This window comes from Ursus arctos, unplaced genomic scaffold, assembly GCF_023065955.2.
Source record: "Ursus arctos isolate Adak ecotype North America unplaced genomic scaffold, UrsArc2.0 scaffold_33, whole genome shotgun sequence".
Taxonomy (NCBI): domain Eukaryota; kingdom Metazoa; phylum Chordata; class Mammalia; order Carnivora; family Ursidae; genus Ursus; species Ursus arctos.
Window position 1 is genome coordinate 6,498,713 of NW_026623019.1, and position 24,343 is coordinate 6,523,055.

Consider the following 24,343-nt stretch of genomic DNA (forward strand, 5'->3'; position numbering starts at 1 on the left):
TGCACCAGTTGATTTGATCTCAACAATTTTGTTAATATTGCTCTGACTCTAGAGGGATCAGTTCTTTTCCCTACGCTGTGATTGACAGGCCTTGGGTACGCCCCTTTGGTTGAGTGTGTATGGAAGGAAATGTTTCCTTTAGTAAATGACCTTACCATTGCACTCTAATGTGGAGATTTTCTTCCAGAGGTTAAAAAATCACTTGGCAAAGCTCGACGTTTGTCTGGAAGCATGTGTTGTGTTAGGCGTTCTGTGAGAAGTCAGCAGATACTCAACTTCAAACATCCAGCACCTGCCTCATATGGAGTACGGGCTGGAAAATTGTGTTTGAATGAATGAAAGAATGAATGAATGAAAGGATATTCTTAGACTACACGAAGATGTAATCCTGGATGCATGACTGCTACAGCTGGAAATTCCTAGAAGTCAGTGTAGGTAGGAGAGGCATTTCCTGTGCCACAGGGACAATCACTGGGAAATGTGGATCCCAGGTAGAGGCCAAGGGCAATCCTACAAAGTCCCAGTTCTCTCATCCCAGAGTTTGTCCATTATAGCAGAAGGGTATGTGACATGGGGTTGGACTAATGTTGGGATGCCATTCTCTGCTTTTATTTCCTCGAGATCTCTGGTCCTTGTAGTGGCTACAGGCAACATCCGCAAGCAGAATTCTTGCCCAGGACTGCACGAAAAGTGCTCTGTGTAGACGCTGAACTATGAGCTTCTACTAGGTGACCTCACCAGGAGAGATTTTGTCCTTTACCTCTCATCCCATCTCTTAGGAAATAGAGGCAAGTCATGGGTTTCGTTTTGCACACAGGTGATTTCTTACAACCGACATAAGAAACTATTCTGGATACGTTACAAATTCAGACTTTAAATTGAACCCTAAAGACCTCCCTTTCTTATTCTCATGGGGTCCCCAGTCAAAGGGTCACTATATGTTTCAATGCCATTCACCAGCTTTAGCAGTGGAAGAAAGGGCTGTTGGTCAGTCACCACTTGAACTCAGCAAAGCTGGAGGGCAGGTTCCAGAGACTTCTGCACTGTGTCATACACCTCTTAAGCCCACCTCATACCCTCTCCACCACCTAGTCCTACCAGCAGCCATTGCTATGGCAACCATTTGCACCAAATATAATTTGAAAGCACTTCCCCTCACCTGTACCACGAATCCCTGGCTTTCTGCCCTCAGGCTTCTCTGCTGCCCTGGTGGTGGGCATCTGTGAGAACTCTAGCCACTCTGCTACACGTGCCTACTTGTGTGGGAGAAGTAACACCCTAGGTAGGGCAACCTTTGACCAATAAGGAACAGGATTTGGTAGATAAAGGTTTCTTTTCCCGTCATACTCATTGAGCCCCAGATAGACTCCATTGATGTTTAGATTGTGCCCGTCCTTGTTTACTCCAATAAACGTGAATGATGCTGTTGGGGAGGGTAGGCGCCATTGCGTCTTGTTCCCTGGTCTATCCCAGGACCTCGCTCCGTATCTGCCACACCGTACGTACTCTATAAATATTTGTGGAATAGTTGGCTGCTGAGAGAGGAGGCAGAGGAACACAGGTGACTGCATACAGAGCAAAAGTATTAAAGTGAGTAGAGGAAGGGAGAGGACATTACAGTCAAAGCACAGTAGCGTCAGTTGCTGTCATGTGGTTGAGGTGTGACCAGTTGTCTGACTGAACCAGGGCTGAGGGCACAGTGTGGGGCCACGGAGAAGACAGTGTGTTATAAAGCACTAGAACACCACTTGACGATGTTTCCTGGCAGGTCTCAGGATTTTGCTAGAACTGATGTCTAGAGACCTGTTCCCCTCACTCAGTTGCAACCTCCCCAATGGCAGGGACCCACATGCAGTAGAGAGGCTAGCATGTAGTAGGCACTTAATAAATATGGGGTTAAAAAAATAATGGTTGGAGGACAGATGGACGGACGGATGGATGGAGGGATGGCAGACGGTTGGTCCTGGCTATTAAATGGGATGAAGGAGAGGCCCTTAACCAGGCCGTTCAGCTTTTCAGTGTGTGGCAGGCTACAAACAATACCAAATTTCCCAACCTGGTATTTCATTGCAGCTAACGCAAAAATGTGGCTGATGCAGCTCATGGAGACCTCTGGGAAGCACCACATTCTCTGTTGAACCATAGAGTAGAGCACAGAGTGCACACCAAGAGTCCCTATTGCCCACGGGGTTGGAAAAAGCAGGGGCAGCGGTTCCCTTGTGATGAACACATACACAGACATGCAAAAATACCTCCAGGGGATAGCTAGTGAGGGGCGCATTCGGCAACTACAACAGAATAAATAGGAGAGCTCACGTTTCTACACTAAGGCAGAAAAAAATTGAGCCGTGTTTCCACAGTGTCTCTGTGACCTCTTATTATTCCATTAGTTTTTGGAATAGTGTATAAAACACCAGGCTCCACGCTGACAAACACCAGCATTGAAACTATTGCCGCAGTCAATCCAAACAGCCTTCTCCCCTGGGTAAAATTATTATTTGGAATACAAGCAGAATTGTGGTTGCCTGAGTGAGCTGAGCATAAATGAGGGTAGTGATTCATAAGGTGACTCTAGCGAGTTTGCAAACGTGCAACTTCTCTGGAGGCTGACACACAACCGAAGGCCCTCAGTGCCTTTCTGAGCGTGTAAGCACTTTCTAGTCCCACCACCTCCTCAGGTCTTGGGGGGCTGTGGAGAATGCAGCCTTCTGAGGACAAGAGTTAACCTGACACAGGGCTGACTTACCAGAAATAAACCCTTCACATTAGATCACACCCTTGTCAGCAGCTTTTGAGCGGGAAGATGGTAATTCTGCTTCCTCGCATGTTCCTTTAAGTGCTTGAACTCTTGTTCCGTCGGAGTAAGCTTTCGGGGGCTGGGTCATGTGGGGTATTCGTGCTCTCCGGGAGAGGTTGGAGAAAGTGGTACTGGTCTAAAAGTAGCACTCCCTGAACTTTCAAACCCTCAGATCTCTTTGATTATGTGGCTTCTTCTTCTTAATCCTGAACCTGATTCCTTTTATTTTTTTTTTAGATCCATTTATTCTTTGACATCAGTAGAGTAAGTTCAAAAAGAGCAGAGATGGGGATAAAGCTCAGCATCGCTTTGTACAGAGAAGGAAGTTGAAGAGAGTCAGCGATATGATGCTGGTGTGATCGCAGCATAATGAGATGTGCGTGGAGTAGGTCCCAGACACCGAGAGCCTCTCTGACAGTGAGAGCCTCGGAAAGTGACAGGCCCGTCTCTTTTGTGACATGGTACCAATTAGCTGATCTAAATGGGCACATATTGAAGTCTGAGGTCACGTACAGTTCTCAGAGGCGAGGCTGCCCCTTCGAATGAGGCTGTACCTCACTCTCCATGTTGTGATAGACAACAGTGTGTGTTGAGGGGGTGTCTGGAGCTGTGTTTGAGGCCCCTTTTCATGTTTTGTGGTGCTGGGCCTGGACTCATCATTGATGGAGACTGAGTGTATCCATCTCTCACACCATCAGGGAAATGCCCGGGCCCGGTTAAATCTGAGGTTAAGAGGGTGTCGGATCCCACAGTGGTGCCAGGACCAGGAGACGATATTCTCATTACCCCAATTTAGCAGTGACAGAGAGAGAGAGCCAGCCTGGCCCGCGGAGGCCCTTGCAGCCAGGAGAAGAGGCAAACGGCCTGTGTGTATGCCCTTCGGGGTCAGCAGACCAAATACTCTGTTACCTCTCGTCCCCCTGTGACTGAGCAGTGCTAACACAGAGACCTTCACCCAGATGCGGACATGACCTGATCGACTAATTGTACGGGGTCCAGGCAAGGAACGAGCCAAACTGTGAGCGTCAGCGGGAGCTGGGGAGTCTGTTCCACCCTGAAAACAAATGCTCTGTATATCCAGTGAGCAGAGCACTGTTCCGCCAAAGCCACCGAGAGAACCACAGACGAGCCCCTAAAACACACTTGCTGTCAGCCTCTGGTATGTACAGCACGTGCGGTCTGACACTTGTTCTCCCTTGATTCCAGCCTCCATCTTCTCCAGCAATCACTCAAGCCGAAGCGGAACAGCTGCTGGGGCCGTGCCACCCCCACATGCTGTCGGTCACCCTTCTCCGGGACAGAATGTGCAGGGGAGCCCCCACAACCCCACCTCCCAGTTACCTCCACTCACAGCTGTGGACGCGGGAGCCGAGAGGTAAGGCCATCTGTCTCTCTTCTAATAGGTGTCGCCGCTCAACTTCCCAGCGCAGAAAAGTACTTTGACAGTTGCTGAATTTTATTAATAATCCATTGGTTGGGTCGAGTTATCCAAAGGTGACATATTGAAAGTGCATCTACAAAGCGTGTGGATCAAATATCTCATTATCTGTCTTACTTTCCATGGGAAAAGCTGGGAAGATGCTGGCAGTCTCCAGCTGGTGTGTGTGATGCTGGGAAAATGCATCCGAATTCCCATCTTCCCCACCTGCCCTCAGTTTGTTTCAGTGACTCAGCTCTAAGACACTGTCCCCACAGGCGGGAAAGCTTTCCAGATGCAAGATGGCGCCTTCGGCACAGAGATCAGGATTAGCTTGAGAGTATAGCATAAAAGGGCACAGGATTTTTTGTGGGTGACAAGCAAGGGGCTGTTCACTGAATACTCCCTCACAAAGAGTTTTGGGGAGAAAAATTTTAAATCTTGACATTTCGGTCTGTCTTTGGACTGCCCAAACTTCCAGTAATGTGGACAGCCTGTGCCCCCTTTTGTTCTCCTCCCCACGTGTCAGCAGGCTTGAAGTGACCTATGCAAGGGGTACTCCCAGAGCACCCACAGGAAAAAAAAGTTCTTGTGGGTATCCCTGTGCAATCCTAGAGTCCTAGGATATATGAATGGGTTGAATGGGCAGCAGGAGCGAAGGTTTTCAGTCTTGAATTTCAACCAGCAGTCTGTGGTTTCATTAGTGTTGGCCTGATGTATGAGTTTTTAAATATGTGTTTTTAAGTTTGATAAATGCTATACGTTTTTTTCTTATGCCTGCTCTTCATTTACTAATACATCTGTTCATTTAATAAATCTGTTGAGTACTATGTGTTGGACACTGTTCCGGGTGCTAGAGATGCCAAAATCATTAAAACACGGTGCCGCCCTTAGGATTTAGTGAGTGAGGACAGACGTATAAACAAAGTATAGTAATGTTGTTTGGGTAAATGATGTAATCAAGATGCCACAGGAGCCTGGAGAGGACGTCCGTAATTCTGCCTCAGGGAGGGAGGGGAAGAAAGGGTGATCTCGGCATGCAAGGAAGATTAAGACTTTCCAGATGGATAAGGAGAGCAGCATCCAAGGCAGCCAGAGGAGCACATAGGAGACGGGAGAGGGACAAGGACACGCATGGAAGGAGGTTCCAGTAAGGTCAGGTGCCATCATCCAGAGTGGACAGGACTGATGAAGTCAGGTAAGAGTGGGTTGGCTTGGTGGAGCCATGTATTTTATGCCAAGGGATTTACCTCTTACTGAAAGCAAAGAGCCATTATAGCCCATTTAAGGGGAGGGAGACACATCAGAGTGTCATTATAGAGCAGGAACTCAGGCGACAAGATGGCAGAGTCATTGAAGCTGGGAGCAGGGACAGGAGGTAGGGAAAACAAGAAAGAGGTTATTGTAGGAGTCCTTGTGAGTAGTATGAGGACCTGAACTACGGTGAAGTGGGAAGGATGGAGACTTTATCCAAGGACTGTTATCTAGGAGAATTGCTAGTTATTAATGTATTTATGGAGTAAAGAGGAAGGGCCAAATTCATTTGCCAGTTACACCTCCAGACACAGATGGGAAAAGTATGTCATTAACAGAAGCAAAGGGAGTGTTTAATAGGAAGAAGAGTGGGAGAGAAAGAATGATAATAAATGGACTTTAGGGTTGGGGTTTTAGGCGGCTGTAAAACATCCGTGTGAATGTGTCTAATAGTCAATCATAAATATGGATCAGAAGATGTTAGACTGCTCTTAACCGTTCTGCCTATGTGGTCAAGTGCAAACAGCTCCTAGCCTCCTCCCCCAGGCTCCCATCAGCAGAGCAGTGCGGGTAGTAACCATCTATTAAGTTCACGGACACTGGGGGTGGACAGTCCTGCCAGTTATCTGATGTATTTCTAAAGGTTGAGATGAGCGTATTCATTTTGGCATTTTATTAAGTTTCCAGTTGGGTTTTAAGTGACATTAGCCATGGGCTCCTCATCCTCTCATTTCCTTCTGCCTGGCTGAGAATCATACTCTGCAAGGTCATGAAGCTAAGAGACCATCATTTGAGACCTCTTCTTCATCCCATCTTCTTGTTAATACTCATTAATACTCTGTTTACAAGAATACAAGAGAAAAGCAACCTTGTGCCTTCTTTTTGCACACAGCCTTTAAAAGCATAGAGGTAGAAAAAGATTTTAGCCATGACTGGCGTTAACAACCACCCAAACACCCAACGTGCGAAGCCCAGCTCCAACGGTTGCTGGTTGCTTGAATGTGTCCCCTAGGTGCTCCTGCTGCTTGGGTTTGTTTGTTTGTTTTTAACATTTTATCTCAGTTTACAATTTTAATTTCTTTTCAATTCCCTCTTTTGAAAGCTTGTAACATATAAAAAACTACAAGAATAGTACCGTGAACACCCATACACCCTGCATCCTCATTCACCCACTGTTGATATTTTGCCTTCTCTTTCTCTCTCGGTCTCTTTCTTTCTCTGTCCGACTTGAGAGATCCTTTGTTTGTTTGCTTGCTTGTTGTTTCCGAACCCTCCGACAGATTGTTGTGAATATCATTGAGCTTTAACCCTAATTACTTCGGAAAAGATCTCCTAAGAAGGACATTTTCCTGCATAATCACAGTGTAATTATCACACTCCAGAAAGTTAACATCAATAAAGCATTATCTAACATGCAGTCAATACTGAAATTTCCTTGATTATATAAGTAATGTTCTTTGTAGCTAGTTTCTTTTTTTTCTTTACTTTCTTTTGATCAAGGATTTAATAAGATCACAGTTCTCATTTCTTGTTACTCTTCTTGAATCTAATGAAGTTCCCCAGTTTTTAAAAAGTTACCATCATCATCATCATCATCGTTGTCATGTTTCATGACATTGACAATTTCTAAAGACTCAGGACATTTATTTTGCAGAATGTTCCAGAGTTGGGACTTGCCTTCTCTTTCCTCTTGGACAGACACATTCCTTCTCATCAGGAGCCCCACGTAGAGAATGAGCCTCTGCTTGCACGCCATGGGGATAAGATTCAATGAACCACAGCAGGGGAAGCACCTAGCATGTAGCATAGCGTGAAGACAGGCAACCTTGGCGTGGCTGAGAGATTGAGGTTTAGAAGCCAGAGGGTGTTGTTACATAATGACAGTGGTTGATAAAGTAGATCATCCTGGACGGTAAAAAGGGGAGGAGCGGGAGGAAGGTAACAGTACTTTCTATGGCTGGGCAATGAAGTGGACCTCCTCACACCTGTGGCTTTGCCTTGTGCTGTGCTCTTCCCACCGAATACGCAGCCCATTCCTTTGCCAGCCCAACTGGCCTGGACAAGTCGATGGAAGGTTATCTCTTCCGATCAGGTCTGGGGAGGAGCGTGACATGAAACAGCCCTGAATTATGCACTGTGTTTGCATTAGTGTGCAGAATAAAAACACTGGGAGGAAATGTGCTTACCTTCCGCTTTTGGTTTATAGATCTTTGCCTCTGTTTGCCTGGGAAATCCCCCAGTAAAAACTCCAGCAGTTTTCTTAACGGAAATGGGTTTATCACACTTTGCAATTTTTAGTGGGAAACGCATTTTTTCCTGCTTTGCGGGCACTGATTCATCATTTACTTAGCTTTAGCTTGTTAATAAAATGGGCTGAGTCACTGTCAGAAGTCAGGAAAGGTCCACCACATCTATCCAGTTAGCATCAGGTTGTTTGATCCTTGCCGTCATAAAATAAAGTAAATGCAAGTTCTCTCAATTTGATGAGGCTCCATTTTTATTTTGAAATATTATCGGAATGACACATCATTTTGGTGATTTACTCAGCACCACCCCACATCACCTAATGTTGATTTAAACTTATTATGGGAAGTGGTGTTTCACGATGTCATGTTGAACGAGCCAGGGCTACTTTCTGACAGTGACTTCCCATAAGAGGGACCCAGCGTCTTTGGAAATGTCAGTTCGTTGGGTTTGGGTTTCATAGTATGTCTGTTAGAGCAGAGAAAACAAACATATTGATGTGACTCCCTTTTTGAGATGGAGAAATCTTACAGTCCCAAGAAAAGTCCGCTGCATCTGTGTTGCATTCCTTGTCCAAGAGCATGTCAGCTGCCTCTCTCCATTCCACAGATGTCCACAGACACAGGGTGCTCTGTAGTACAAGCGACAGAGCTTAAGGAGACTTGTGGATTGACCACCTGGGGTGCCTGGTGAAGGGCTTCAGCGAGCCCCATCTCTGAGCCAGAAAAGTCTGAAAACAGGGAACGGATGCGGCCTCCTCAAGGCGTACGCAACCAGGACAGAAATCAACAGCAGAGAATGTTAGGGACGATTGTTTTTGAGAAAGTAGTCAAACAAAATACCTTCACCAAAAAAGGAATGTCAGTTTCTTGAGTCTGTATCAAGTATTGGGAAGCTGCACTGTTTTTTATCCGTATCAAATGTGACATTGCTAGGATTCTAGATATAGATACACACACACACACACACACAGTCTTTCTGTGCCTTTGGGTACCAGGCTGGTCTTCACTGATACAATTTTCTAATTCAGCCCTGGAAACATGTTGTAGCTTTTCTGGATGCTAAGGGGTTAAGGATAGCAACTGTTTTCTATTTAACTTCTTTGCAATTCTGCACTATTCTCCAACTCTTGTCAAACCAGCCTGCTCACTGACTTTGTTTGTTTCTGCATCTTATTTCAGTATCTCTTTCTACCTAGAAAGACAATAAGGACCTTCCATTATTGTTCTATTCTTGACTAAACATTGCCCAGCCTGGAGTTTGGGTTAGTTTGCAACCCAGAAAGCCCCCTTGCATCTTGCAGCTCACGGAGGCAAGTTCCCCTGTTTAGTCTCTTGGTTCTTATCATCTGTTTTATTTATTTATCATTTCCCAGATGTTATCTTGCTAACTGAATTATTAGTTCTCTGGGGGCAGGAACCTAATAACCTTATAACTTCCAGAATGCCTGTGTGGTGCTTCACAGTGCTACGTGCTGCAGAGGGTTTGACAAGGGAGAAGGACCAGTGCAGGAATGCCTAGGAAACAGGAGGCCATTGCCAGCTCCCACTCTCCAGGTGGGAGGTTCCTAGAAAAGAGTGGTCCCCCCTGATTCATTGGTCTGGACGGCGGTGAACCCAGTTCTCAAAGTTCGAGTCATCTTATGTAACCTGCATACTTTGCTGTAACACATAATTGCCCTAATACATACGCACACGCTAACGTGCACACACACACACACACACACACATGCGTGCACACATGCACACACACACACACACACACACACACACACACAGAGATTGCTAGGACTCCCCCAGATCTCATCCACTGTGCGGGCTCCCTACATTGCTTTTCTGTGATCTTCAGTACTAGAACCCTGATACTCCCCATCCTTCCCTGAAAAGCTCAAAACCAGGCCTGCTGCTTTGCTGTCCTTCCTTCCCTGGGACTTTCTGAGCAAACAGGGACATTGATATCTTCACCCACTCAGCTTTTTTCAGCCTTACACACACACACACACACACACACAAAATAATCTTTCTCTCCTCTCCCTTCTTAGGCTCCTAGTAGATGTGCAATAATGGCTAAAATCATAAGCATCACATAAAATATTAAAGTTTATCAAAATATATCCCAGCACCGGGGACATTCATTTATTGAGTTACTTAGTCAGCTGGTGTTTGGGTACCAGGTGATACGCTGGACCCTGAGGATACAGCGTCAACAAGACTGACAGAACTCTGTCCTCTCAAAGTGTGCAGTGTAAGGAGAGACATGGCCAACAGGCAGTCATAACTTAGGCTATTATGCAGGGCTGCCAGAGGAAGATGTGGGGGCACACTGAAAGGCACACAAAAATGCCCCCAAATTGGGGGAGCGTGGGAGAAATAGAAGAAGAAACATATCCCTGAAATCTGAAAGTCTGTCAGCCCCGGCCAGGCCCTGTGGGTATGCACAGGAGCTGAGAGAAGGGAATGCCAGCAGGGGTGGGGCTTTGCGTGGGGTGGGGAAGGGGCCTCATAAGCTGCCTTCAGGAAACTGGGCTTTCCCTGGAGGACAGGGATTTGTGTATTTGCCCGGAAGTGCACCCTGGGGACTCTGGCATACATCGTGTTATCCACCCAGCAAGAGTTCAGAACATATTCTACACCCAACAGAAGAAGAAATGACAGAGAATAGACAAATGGCCTGTGTGGTCCTCGAGAGACAAACGCTGTCCTTTGTATATCCTACACCAGAGAGGAAGCACGGGTTTTATATTACTTTCTTTTTTAATGTAATTGGAAACACCAGTTTTGCCCCTTACCATTCCAAGCTTGTAATTTATGTAGTCATGACCTTGATATTAGAGGATTTTGAAGAGTCACTGAGTATCAAAAAAAAAATAACAAAAAAAAAACAAAAAAAAAAAACACCTGCATGTGAGAGACACAGTGACGAAAACGTGGAAGCGAGAGCTCTGATGTCACCCGGAAGTTGGCCGCACTCGTCTTCTCTCGGAGAAGACCTGGGTGTCATTAAGAGGGATCCACGTAATGTAATCACGACTCATCCACTGAGCGCTGCTCTAAGCGCTTCCCTGAGGTGCGTCACACTCTCCCACAGGGACAGAAAGATACCTGACTTACGGGGCAACTAATAGCACTGGCCCCAAAATAAAGCTTGTCAATCTTGATCATCGAAATATTTGAGAAAAGCCAGAGTTGAAAAACAAACATAGGCTTCACATAGCCATTTCCTCAGCCTGCGTGTTGACATCTGCATCGCGTCCTCTGACAGGCCGTGGATGTCACGCTCACCCAGTGCTGCATGATCGCGAGCACCTCCTTGCAGCACTTTCTGGAAAACAGTTACCCTCACTCAGCATCCCATGAAGGGTCCGTTTCTCTGTAGGAAAATAACTTCCGCAGATATTCAGGGTTGAGAGACGTGGTGCTTAAAATCCACGTGCGATACGCACATGCGCACACACGTTTTACATGAGAATCCCTGAATGTGATGAACGTTGTTCCCAATGTCCATGCTCTGAGTAGAGAAGAGGCAGAAAATCCCAACGTCCCAGCCTTGAAAATGGAGATGAGAGCATTGGGTCTTAGATTAGAAAATCTTGGGGTCCTTACTCTATTTTTTTTTTTCTTTATATCTGTGGAAATTTCTGGTACTTCTCCAAGTTTATTCCAGGGCAAAATAGCCCACAAGACTTTAAGCTTTTTTGATGCTGGTCAGTGACCACAGCCATGCTTTATCCTCTATGGCAGGTGTCAGTTGGGTTATTGGCCTGTGGAATGAAACTTCTCGTAGAGATATTCACTGTATTAACAGCTTCTTAAATATGTCCCCTGAGGGACATCTGGGTGGTTCAGTCGGTTAAGCAGCTGCCTTCAGCTCACGTCATGAGCTTGGGGTCCTGGGATCAAGCCCCACATGGGGCTCCCTGTTCAGTGCGGAGTCTGCTTCTCCCTCTACCGGCCCTCTGCTTGTGCTCTCTCTCTCTCAAATAAATAAATAAAATCTTTTTAAAAAAATATTTTCCCCGATCTACTCCTCTTAGCATACATACAGGGAAATTGGTGATATTTGCTCCTTTCTTCTTACTTACCAATTGGGGAAAAAAAATAAACAACAACAAGAAGACATTGCTGAACTGGTTTTTCTAGTCTTCTCTGATTTGTCTCTGATCTTTCTCTAATTTAAATATCTGTGTTGTCTGCAAAACTTTTATGAGCACAATTTTCAGAGTCCAGTGTGTTTCTTGATAATGGAGGAGAATAATGAGCTAAGCCTATATGGCTATCTTAACTTACAACTAAGAACTTAAAAAACCTAGTCAACTTTGATCCCTCCTCTTCTCAAGCATTCTTTCATCTCATTAATCTGTAAGTCCTGTTAGCTGTACCTTCAAACACAATCAGCTTCATTTCTGCAAGTGGAGTTCACCACTGCCCCCCCATCTCAACTACAGGAGGCCCCTAACTGTCCCCCACATCAGGCTGTGGACCCTCATCCTGTTAGCACACACAGGCCGGGGCTCCGCACCACAAGGGGGACCCTTCAAAATGTAAATGGAGTCTCTGAGGATTTCCTGCTCACATCCCTCCCAGACCATGCTTGGAGTCAAGTACAAACTCCTTTTTGTAGGCAAAAAGGCCCTCTATGGTCTGCCCTTAGTCACAGTCTTACCACTGCTCCTCCGGCTTATTCTGCTCTGGCCACACTGGTTTTCTTACTATTCCTGGAAAACACCAACTAATCTTGCCTCGGGGCCTTTGTACATGCTATTCCTGAAACCTGAAAGGCACCTTCACCAGAACTTTATATGATTTGTGCCTTCATTTCTAGTGTTGGTCAAATGTTACCTCTTCAGAAAGACCTCTCTTGACCACTTCCCCTAAACCCTCCACCCCCGCCAACCTCACTCTCTTTCGTAACCCTGCTTTGTTTCTCTTCGTAGATTTAACAGTCCCCGAGATTATGCTGTCTCCTTACTGACTTGCTTACAACCCCCTAGAACTGGAGCTCCCTGAGAGCAGGGACTATCATGCTTACAGCTCTTACCCTCCCAGCGCTAGGGCATTGTGTGGGATGAACGGATGTGAACAGAAGGGAGGACCAGAACTATGATTTCTTTGTGATTTCTGGGAAAGGTAACAGTAACCCTGAGCAGGTGACTGCTGCTCTTCCATCTGCACACTCCCCTGCATCACCTCAGGGCAAAGCAAGAGACGCTGATGTGAGCGTACGCGTGTCACTCCACCAGACAAACAGCTTGACTCATGGTCCAAATATCCCTTCACATCAGATTGTTTTCCACGTATTTTTAGTTTTGAAGTGCAGTGGTTCTTCATTTTAAAGAGGTCTCATTCATTTCACCTCTGAATGCCAAATCAGCCATCTTTATTTTGTTCCCACATTCCAAACAAATCTACCTCATGCAAAGCCCAAGATGATGTTTTTTTAGTCCCCTTGGATTTTCAGTCAGGAAAGTGAGTCATGACAATAACAAGGCTTGAGGTAAAATAGAATTCCTTTTCTTGCAACCTCTACTTTAGTGCGTTAGCATGAAGCAACATGGAGTTCAAACTAAGCCATTATGTGATTTGGATATATCAGTGTATTCCTTTGCTTTCTCTAAACAACAGGTCATATGGAGACAGAATTCCCAGAGTGAAAGCCCATAAGCCTTTCTACTGTGACCTGGAAATCAACTTTATCTTTTTCCCTTTTGGGTGGGAAGCAGTTGGGGGAATTGGCTCTGAAGGAACTGTATATCTTTTTGCAAAAGAAGGACTGTCTGCCTGCTGGTGGTGAGGAGACCACTGAAGTGAGCAGAAACCACGAGACAAAGGTTTTTTTTGCTCCTTTTTCTGAAAAATAGTCTTTTGTTGCTTTTCTGTTTAATTGCAAGGAGAAACAGTTTTCTAGGTTTTAATCATCTTCCCCAGAGTCAATGATTGGAATCATTCTCTTAAATAAGATGTTCTCTCCTCAGAAACAGAAACTGTGGTCTCCGGGCAAATATAGTATCCAAGTGGACATTAATTAGCTCCAACTGGGCAAAGGAATCATCCACCTGGACACAAAGCCATCACCAAGTTGGGAGCTAAGTCTGTGGAACCTGTGGTCTCTCCAACAGAGTAATTTCTCAACAGCAAAGACCAACATTTATTAAATACTTACCTTTGCGTAGGGCTGGATAAGGAGCTAGAGATACAAAATGGTAGCAGACATCCAAGGATTTGATGTTCTTTTCATCAAGAAGAACCAAGAGCCCTTCTCTGATTGTGAATTTTTAATAGATGTGGTTTCTTCCAATTCATTTCTCTAACCAAATGTTGAGCTTTGTAGTCAAGGGAAGGTACAGAAAATTCCTTTGTGGTTACTACAGTAGTAACCTGACATCCTGAAAAGGAAAAAAAAAATCACAAATAAACAGCACATGTTATTACTGATCAAACTGCCACCCAGCTAGTTTCTTTCAAATTTATGGATTATATTGACTTTTAAGGTCTCATTTGGCAGTGGATTTCAAAGGCACCTGGCCATACTTGGCAGGAGTACTGCATCTAAAGTTAATTCTGAAAGTTCTTCCGATGTCATCAAGAGGCTCATGTTCACAGTTTGAGACCAGGAGGAAGACATGGAAGGGGCCATTTTTTTATATACCTGTGCCTCCCTTTCTCATGTTTGGACAAAACAACCCTCTTCCCCCTCATGTGCCGTCTGGCTTTCTCGTTACACTCACTTCTCAATGTTTTTCTTTCATCTGATCCACTCTGTTGCAAAGCAGACTGAACTCTATGCCTCACGCGGTGCTGAACAAGAGAGTCTTCTCTTTGCCACAGGACCATGAGTTAATCCCCTTGCTCTGACCTGCTCAGAGCTGCCCAAAGGATGATCTCATTGCAGAAGGTTTTCTTTTTTATAGCAGAATTTTTGACATCAAATGTCTAAGACCACTCTGGATAAATTCTCTTCTGGTTGGTGGTTTTTTTGTAAAGAGGATTTGGCAGAATCCAACTTTTCTTCCCTTTCTCCCCATCACATCAGATTCTAAAATAGACAAACAACAGAGTCACAGCCAATTCTGCAGTCAAGATATTCCAAAAAATCCCAGCTCTTGGTTAAATGTGTCCTGCATAATTCATTTCTCTGACATATCCTGGGTGTCCTCTCCCCTCCCTCTTCATTCCCACAGGGAAAGAGAGATTGTAATACTCTCTGCCCTGTTTCAGTCTATCCCAGAAAAAAATACACTCCTCTGCCTTGGGGCGTTGATGACTTTGTTTTCTTGCCTTAGAACCGACCCCCTATACCCAAGTGCAGAAAGTGTCCTCCGGAACATGCCATCCTGTTTTCCACACTCACTCACTCATCATAATATATGTGTGAGTCTTCTGTGAAAAACCTTGGTGATCTTTTCACCTACAGCCAGTTCACAGCCCTCATTTTGTCATGGTCTGTGGAGGCTCAGGCAATCACATTTGAGCCTTGGTCTTGCCCAATGTGAGAAATTATTTGCAGTTAATACGGACCCAGCCTCTCATGAGGAGAATGAAGCACTAAGCCCTCGCAGAAGATGGATTCAGCTCTTTGACTAGTTGGGAACAGACTCCTCGGACAGACATACAGCTCTTGGCGGGCTTCGGTCCTGCCCAGATGGACAGTGTTGCAATTACCCACACTTCCCAGCGGCTGTTTCTTCATTACTGAAAGCTGGTCTTGATTGTCTCAGAAGCAGAATTCAATTTGCAGTTCCCCCAGTAACGTGCTGTGATTCATTCGGGGACAAATCTGGATTGAACTGAGTCCAAGTGTCTCTTTTGTGAGACAGAAGGGAAGTATAAGTAGATACTATAGTCACCCAGATGAGTCAGCCAGGAATTCATGAAGTGATTCATAAATCGTTATAAAGACCACTAAAGTCTACTAAAATGGAGTGCTGTCTGGCTATACAAAGTGGGGTATTATCATTGGGGGGTTTTTTTTAGATGTTAAATCAGATGTGAAATCCTTAAAACTGTGCTTTTCTTTTTAGGTTTTGAAAAGGATTCCTTTTTTCCCCCTCCGTAGTTGGCCAACGGCTAAAGCCACTTTTTATTGATTAGTTTTCACAGATGAATTTAAAAACCACCACAGTTCTTTGGGGGATAAAAAAAAATGCCTCCCCAAATCCACCATAGACCAGTTTGTATCCATTATTTCTACTCCCTAGCAGCAAATCAATAATATTTTTCACGTGAATACAATAAAACGAGCTGTTCTGATGCATTCTTCCTTCTTTGGGAGCTCCATTACCCCCGTGGAAGAGAGAGGGGAGAAAAGAACTGTCCAAAGCACAGATCAACCAACATTTAATCTACTTGATGATGAAAACCCTTCTTTTCAAAGTATTAACCCCCAACACAATGCTAAACCACACAGTCCCACGCTGCTTGCTAGAACTGCTTGAATATACAGCACAAATGAAGAAAAATAAGACGTATTTATGACACGTGCTTAACCTGCAACATGGTCTATTAGCAAATATTGTTTGAAGAAATACAGTTGTTAGTTGACATAGAAATCCCTTGGACTTATAGACAGGAGACAGCATTATTTGAAAGGAGTTATCCAGCTGGAAAGACCAAAGGTGTAAGCCCAGCTTGGGCATGAAGAACTCTAGTGCAGAACTGAACAAGTTCACCAAAGCAAACTGGGAAACAGGTTGCCAGGTTTTTTCAAGGCAGTGGATTGTTGATACGCCTGTCCCCACCAGCTGGTGAGAAGATTCCAAATCTCAGATGCTCGCTGGAGTCCTCCACTGCCCTCCCTCACCCCACCCACCCCTCCACCTTGCCTTGCCTCTCCACTAGGGAGCATCTGACCTTATTTGGATAGAGTGGTATCTGGAGAACCAGCTGTGTGATTGGGCAAATCATTTCATGTCTCTGGGCCTACTTTATCTCATCCAAATAAGGCTATTCCATTGCCTTTCAGCTAGAACATGATATGATTGTGTGGATTTGTGAACTCACGATACTCTGTGGGGAAACCCAATGCCAAGAAATGAGACTCTTAAACAAGACCATGACTATCTGCCCTTAGAACTAGAAAATTAGCCAGATGAGTAAATGCCTTGCTTTCTCCGAGCCTTAGTTTCCATATCTGAATAGTCAAGAGAGAAAAGAGTCCTAAGATTTTTTTTACTCTAAGAACTCCGTAGAAATTAAAATGCAGCGCTGGAACCACAGTCTCCTAGAGCTCTTAAGCACTGGGTATGTGTTAATGTCAGGGATACCTTAAGTGTACATTCCACTTGGAGCAGTCATTCCATAAACGTGTGTTGATCATCTGGAAGGTGTCAGACATTGTCTAAAGTACTTTGAGATCTCTGACTTCCCAGTTTTAAATTATCCATAATCCGCCCCTAGCCCTCACTTTCCATTCTTGATTTTTCTCTACAGTATTCTTTTCCTCAGTACAATATATAGTTTGCTTACTTAACTTTGTTCATTGCCTGCTTCCCCTCCCTGAAATAGAAGTTGCACAAAAGCAGGGATGTATGTCCTGTGTTGCTCTGTCCCTAGTGATTAGAACAGGGCCACACACTGGGTCAGTGCTCAATAAATATCTCTTGAATGAATAAATGAATGTGTTATCTCAGATTTTATGATCCCCAGTAGGCGCTGAGATTATCTTTATTTTATCCTTGAAACTGAGGCTGGGAGAAGTCAGGGAATTTATTCAGGGTTACCCAGCTAGTAAGGACAGCGCCAGAATCCAAGCCCAGTGGGTCTTCAGCGATATCCATCTCCTTCTGCCATTTGCAATTTTTCTGCATATGAACCTCATCAGTTCTGTGTGTCTCAATTTGGATCCACCATTCTGTGAAGCATCTAAGACTGTTTCTGAGTACTGCAGCTACAGAAAAGAAGACTCTTTGCTTCTGGCCAACCTCACTGCGAGGTTGGAAAGCTCAGTGTGAGGCGAGGGTGGAAGTGGGGCCACAAAAAGGGAAGGAGCATAACTGACTAAATCCCCCCAAATAATAAGACATTTTCTAAGGTGTGTATAGATATATATTTACAGAAGCCTTTTTAAGTTGTTTTTTTTCCCCAGAAGATTTTTTTTATGAGCCCTTTAAAACCTACCCCTCCCCCATTTTGTTTTTGTTTTGTTTTTGGGTTTTTGGGGTTTTTTGGCAGGAGGTGGGGGAAGGGTGCAAACCATTGAACCATGGGATGGCTCACACTGAGGTTATATAAACTCCTCTGCTAAAGGAGTACAAATGGTTGACTCAGTTCTCTGGTTTGCTTTTGTGCGAAGTGATTCTGGTAAGCAGTGTTTTTTTTTTTTTAATTTCTAGTCCGTTGTGTGCATATTTATGTTAACAATCTTCTATTGTTTCAAAGAAGAGACTGGTAAGCTACGTTGAATGAAATCTGTGAAATTTGAGCTGCAGACCAGCAGCTGGGGGACAGAGTTGGACCTAAAAAGATTTCAGATGTTCTCTCTTCTGGCTCTTGGACCCTGCTGTAACTCAGAGTGAATTAGAGTGACGTCATCTTGTCCTGACGTAATGGGGGACGAGCTCTTCCATGGGAGGAAAATTGCAAATCACTGCAACTTAGACTCAGCATCAAAACTGTTTATTTTAGCATCAAAAATTTTTAATTCACCATCTTTGATTTAAAAAAAAACCTCTGTTTTGGACAGAATGTTCAGACCATATTCATTTGGGTATGTGTGCATATTAAAAAAACAAGGTTGGAAGATCGGAGGGCACTAAGAAAATGGGGTTCTGAGGCCCTACACCCTACCCTCAATAACAATAAGAACATTTGACATTTGGCTTAATGAGCTTCTGTGTAAATGCGTATGTTCTTGGCTCTTTGCTTGCTTCTGGAGTGCATGGCCTCAGACCACTCAAGTTTCTCGAGTCCTTTGGCTTTTTCTAAAACACTTTCTGACATTGGTCTTGTTACAAGTTGTCAGTGATTGCTCTGGACGCTCCCAGGGCGTTCCCACTAACAGAGGGGCTCCCCCACTTCTGCACGCCTCTCCTACCCCCTCGCCTCAGATTTTAATTTGCTTATTTTACTCTACTGTGAATGGGTTAACATGGAAGCAGGTTTATAAAAGTTAAATTTAAATTAGTAGAGAGAGTGTGAGAGATTTTTCCATAAAATACTATGTACCGTGTTTCAACAGTAACAAAATTAAATCTAAGTACTGTACTTGAAAATCAATCACATTTATACACTCGTTTCTTATGCTGGGCTTTTTAGTGCTGAATTTTTCTTTATTTCCTTGTTCCTAGCAATTGTGTGGATAATGGTAATCACATCTTGTCACTTCTCATCTTTTCTCTATACGTGTAAAAGTTAACATTTTTTGTATCAGTCCTTTCCTTTCCAAATCAAGGACTTCTTTAGGTGTACGTTTATCTCACCTACGATAGTTTACTTTGAAGTTTTTATTAATACTTTATATGAAGTGACACACTATATTTTAAAATTGCGTTAACTTTATACCATATAATCTTACTTATTTGAATAACATGGAGAAAAATCCAGTCTGAATTAGCAAAAAGCAAAATCTGGAGTCAGTCGAAGGGTCAGTAGGTGTGTTTTACTCCCCGCCCCAGGTCTCTGAAATAAGCACTGCTAACACCTTGTGATACTACCACATTTTTTTTCCTTTGCTCACCGTTACTGTTATGTAATACGTGGTAGCCAAGAGGGCATGGCCAGGGTTTGGAATTTGCATGAATGAATAGATAAGAATGATTTAGAATTACCATATAATTATATACTCCTAGATAGATACATAGATACATAATTTATATGTAGCTATATAATCCAGATATAGATGTAGAGTCTCTCGTATGGAATTTACATTCTAGATGACTCCTAAATGAATTCTGCCCTTGTAGCTAGTTGAAATCTTCCCTTCCTTATAGCTAATAATCATAGTTCACTCAATAGCCAGATCACCCCAAATTACAGAGAAAAGATTTTCTATTGCTGACAGTCTTCGCCTCCTTTCCCCTCCCCATCTATCTTTTCTATCTTTGTTAATCAAACCTTTGTTTCTGAGTCAGACTCACCGGCCCCAGGACAGGGGACTGTGAAACAGAATCCCTCTCCTCCATCAAGCTGACAATATCAGGGTCAGACTTATACATACTGTGACTTGCCCCATCCACACTTCTCCGCCCCGTCAGTCCTCAACGGAAAGGAAGAGCGGCACAAGTATCAGAGAAAAGACCAGAAGATCAAGAGTGTGCTGCCTCTTCTATTCCCAGATGAAGAAATACAGTCAGGAAGCAAGTCAATGATCTTCCTGCTTTGCCATGCCAGTGGCAGAGGTTGTCTTCCGATTCCAGTCCTCCCCATTCTCCCTGGGGGTCTCCTGCCCACAGGGCTCCGGGGTGGGGTGGTTGTGTGGCCTCCTGTTAGCCCTAAAGCCTGTGATCCCACAATTCCTCAGCTGCCTCCCATGACCTCAGAGAGAGTTGCCAGACGCATTAGGGACATGTTCCCCAAGAAAATAGCCTCCATATGAGGAATCCTGGCACACGGGTTTTTACTAGATGTTCTCAGGGCAGTGACCGGGTTCATCGGCGATGTGTTCGCTCAAGGCCATTCAGCACATCTTCCAGGCTAATTCCAATTAAGATGATACACTTGGAAAATATATATTTCCCCGGCCCAGGGTATTCAGTTACTGTTCTCCTGCAGCAAAGTGAAAATAGGCATCCTAACGCAGCCAGTTTGTTTCAGCCTCCTCTGGAGACTTCTCTTCTCCCCATCCTCCCTCCTCGGTTCCCACATCCCCTTCCTCCATAGCCCTTGCGGGACAGAATTCATTTAGGAATCATCTAGAATGTAAATTCCATACTTTTTTTTTTTTTCATCCCCTCGTTCTTTCCTGGCTCAACACAAATATAGAAGCCCAGCCCTGATCAATATGCTGATTCAGAATGGTGCACATTGCTTTATAAACTTGACTGGTTCAGTTTCCCTTCCTACCCTCTATGGCCCTACGCAAGAGCCCAGCAAAGCAAGGGGACTCGTTCTTGTGCAGTGAGCCGCGTACTCTCTGGCCGCTGCTCGGTGTTAGCGTCGGACAAAGCCTGTCTTTTCGCTCGGCGGGAGGAATAGCCAACTGAAAGTTTTCAACTTGGTGGGCCTTTCTAAGGACACGAAACAATTCATTGCTGATACACTTTGCTCCCCAATTATTTTGTCACTTCATCTCACGGCACTGACTGGTTCCCCGTGCCAGCCCCCTAGTGAGCTGGGGGTGGCACTGAGGGTCACTTTGGTGGTTTGTGAACAGTGGTAAACTTGAACACTGCTCTGCCAAGTGCACCTTCCCTTCAGTGCTAGAAAGTGGCTTTAAACCTAGGGAGTCAGACCCTGCCAATGTCCCCTGACAGAAGACTGGTGGACAGTTATCAGTCTTGGGTCCCAGGTTAGTTGACCAGGTCACCTTGTATCTGCCTGTCCCTCCTCAGAACCTAGCAATAGCCTTACTGTGATTAGCACGTGTGACTGCAAGAGATGTCCCACAAGGCGTTGTGGTTGTGCCCTGAGCAGCGAGCATTCTTTGCCAAGCACAGAACCTATGCAGATAGGTTCTGGGTCTCAAACCACACTTGATCTTTGAGGTTTAAATTCACTCATTCTTGGCAAAAGAAAATGTATTGTTTAAAGAGAACAGGATGAGAGAGCTTTATTATAAAGACTTGTAACACTTCTTGGACCTCAGAAATGTCTCACAGAACAAAATGTTTATGAGCTAAGTGTAAATGAATCAGAAACATAAGGATCAAATTTCCCCTAAAATGCAGACGAATTTAAAAATTAGCAGAAAAGGAGGCCTGGCAAAAGATGTGCTTTGAATTTCACCAAACCCAGAGTATTTGAAATGCATTTTAAGAGGCTTGACAAACCCAAACTGTGACTACATTTTCCCTTCGTTGACCTCTTTTATCCCCTCAGTATCTCAGTTGAGAAGTCAGTCGTTAAAGATGGGAGAAAAAGTCTTCACCAATTTCTTCTGAGGGCTTTTTGTCACACTCTTATCCAGCCAGTGTGGAAATCGGAATTTGGCTTTGAAGAGTTTGTCTCTGCGCCCACTTTTTCATGTCCCTCACGCTTCCTTTCCTAATCATCTCCCCAGGTTTGCACCTTCTGCCCCATCTCCTCACCACATCAGTCCCCGGAGAGTTCCAGCTCCTTCTTCAGTAATGCAGAGAACACAGCCTCCCCACACCCAGCAGCCAGCGGGTGGGCCACACCTGAAGTCTTACCAGCCAGAAACAAACTCTTCCTTTCAACCAAATGGAATCCACGTCCATGGTAAGTGGGGAGCCGACCGCCCCTTGAGTCTCAGAAAGTGATGTTGCGCCGTCACTACCAGATAGGTGCCTTCGTTACCAGCAATGGGTTCCTTCGGTTCGGTCATACGCCTAAAATGTCCCATGAAATCTCATTGCATTTTCCTGGTGTTGGCCCTAAACTGATAGAACTCATGACACCCCAGAGCGGTCAGCCCAAGATGATGATCCGTTTACTGATCAGTGATTTCACACCTCATGTGGAGCCTAACAGCACCTTGTGTCCTAAACAATAGACAGTCTCTTAAAAGGGAAGATCGGTAGAAGGAAGGGAAGAATGAAGGGGGGTTAATCAGAAGGGGCAATGAACCATGAGAGACTATGGACTATGGGAAAAAAACTGAGGGCTTCAGAGAGGAGAGAGGTGGGATAATGGGATAGGCTGGTGATGGGTAGTAAGGACGGCACGTATTGCATGGAGCACTGGGTGTTATACGCAACTAATGAATCATGGAACACTACATCAAAAACTAATGATGTATTGTATGGGGACTAACGTAACATAATAAAAAAATTATTATAAAAAAAAAAAAAAGGAACAACAGGAGGGCTTTTTGCCCACACACGTCCCATATCCGCAGAACCTCTCCGTTCTTCAAGGCCCAGGTGAAATGACACCTCCTCTCTGAAGCCTTCCCTGGTGTCCTAGCTGGGTTGCATCTCTTCTGTCTCTAGACTCTGACTGCATATCACCTGCGTCTCTCAGATATCACTCTTGCTCGCTCTCTACCTTGTTAAGTTACTCCTTGCGAGGAGCACTTGCCTTTCTATTAATATGTAAGTTTCTTTCTGGGGTCAGAATTTTCTGACCCGTTGTTCTTTTTCTTGGAGAACTTAGCACAGTTCTCTACGTGTTATAAAGACACATAGGTACTTGGTAGGTATGGAGAGAAAGAAAATGAGGAAAGGAAGGTAAGAGAAATCATGACGATGTTCAAAATGTGAAGATCTGGTGTTGAACTTAGAACATACACGGGGAACTAAGTTTGGCTGAATTTCCTTTCTTTACACCAATTCTGCTGACTCAGGCAGATATCTTTGTGAACATCCATAGAAAGTTGAGTTGAGTTGTTGAATTGCATGGACTCAGACTATACATAGCCTTTTACTTCCTGGGGGCAAAAGGGATCCTGTCCATTTAAAGGAGATTTTCAGCTCCATCTAAAATATAGGGCTGTCCCCCATCTGCCTCTTGCCGATTCCTGAATTTGCTCCACGTGAGTTATTACTTTATGTTAATGGGTGGTGTCCCCAAATAAATAGTAATCAGTAGTATACCAGGTGAGTGTGACTAGGTGTGCTGGCAGAATCAGGCAGTGCTGTGGACCTAGGTGTGGGGGAGGACAGCAGAGTGGGGGCTGGACAGCCAAAGAGGAGACCACGTGGACAGAGTAGTGGGCTGTGGGAAGGGAAAGACCTGGAGAAGTCCAGGCCACTGGCTCCGACTGCAAGTTCCATCCCTCACTCCCCCTCTCTTCCTGAGCGCAGTCACACAAACCCTCATTCCCGACGAAACATGGGCTCCCACCACTGTTTGGGCCTGTGGTGATTGTTACGGTCTTCTGTTGGTAACCTTCGTCTTAAGCTTTAGTTATGTATTTATTCAACCCAGAAATATTTCTTGAGCACCTACTGTACGCAAAGCAAAGCGTGTGTGAGGAAGACAAAGAGAGCACTCTCCCTGTAGGGGGAGACCTCCCGACTCAGGAGAGGGGCTTGTCTAATGTGGGGAAGATCCAGGTCCCTTGTGCCGGGCAGCCACCCTTACTGGCAGGCAGGAGGTGGAGCTTTCCGGAATACAGAGTAGGTCACTGATCCTACAATACACCATTTTTACCCTTTGCATTTTAATATCGCAGAGATCTGAACATGCGTCAGTCAGTCTCATCGTATGACTGACAATGATTTTTTTCTCCAGTGCTATAAAAAATAATGGAGTATTTCAGGCGATCATGTCATAGTTCCAATGAAAGGCCGTATGACACTTCGATGACAACTGTGAAACGTATTTTAAAAATTCAAAAATTAACCTACACATAGAGAAAAAAAAAAAGGAAAAGAAATTTTCCCAAGCATTAAGAGTTTTGTTTTGTTTTTAAATCATGACAGTAGAGATAATGGATAATTTCTTTTCTTCTTTTTCTGCTTTCTGAAGATACTTTAAAAGAGATTCTGGAATTAGACGAATTTTTTACAAATACCAATCCGCTCAACTGTGTGACTCTGAACACTTGCTGGGGGTCTCAGCTACCTTCTCTTGTCA

General features: G+C 44.5%; 1 protein-coding gene across 2 annotated transcripts in view; it reads left to right on the forward strand.

Annotated features, from left to right (window-relative positions):
- The window catches only part of GLIS3 (GLIS family zinc finger 3), a 443,148-nt gene that overhangs the window by 392,689 nt on the left and 26,116 nt on the right, over positions 1-24,343 (forward strand). For both annotated transcript variants that reach the window (XM_026519269.4, XM_026519265.4), the window contains exons 7-8: positions 4,004-4,172; positions 21,864-22,042. In XM_026519269.4, the coding sequence (XP_026375054.3) occupies positions 4,004-4,172; positions 21,864-22,042 (348 nt within the window). The remainder of the gene's footprint in view (positions 1-4,003; positions 4,173-21,863; positions 22,043-24,343) is intronic.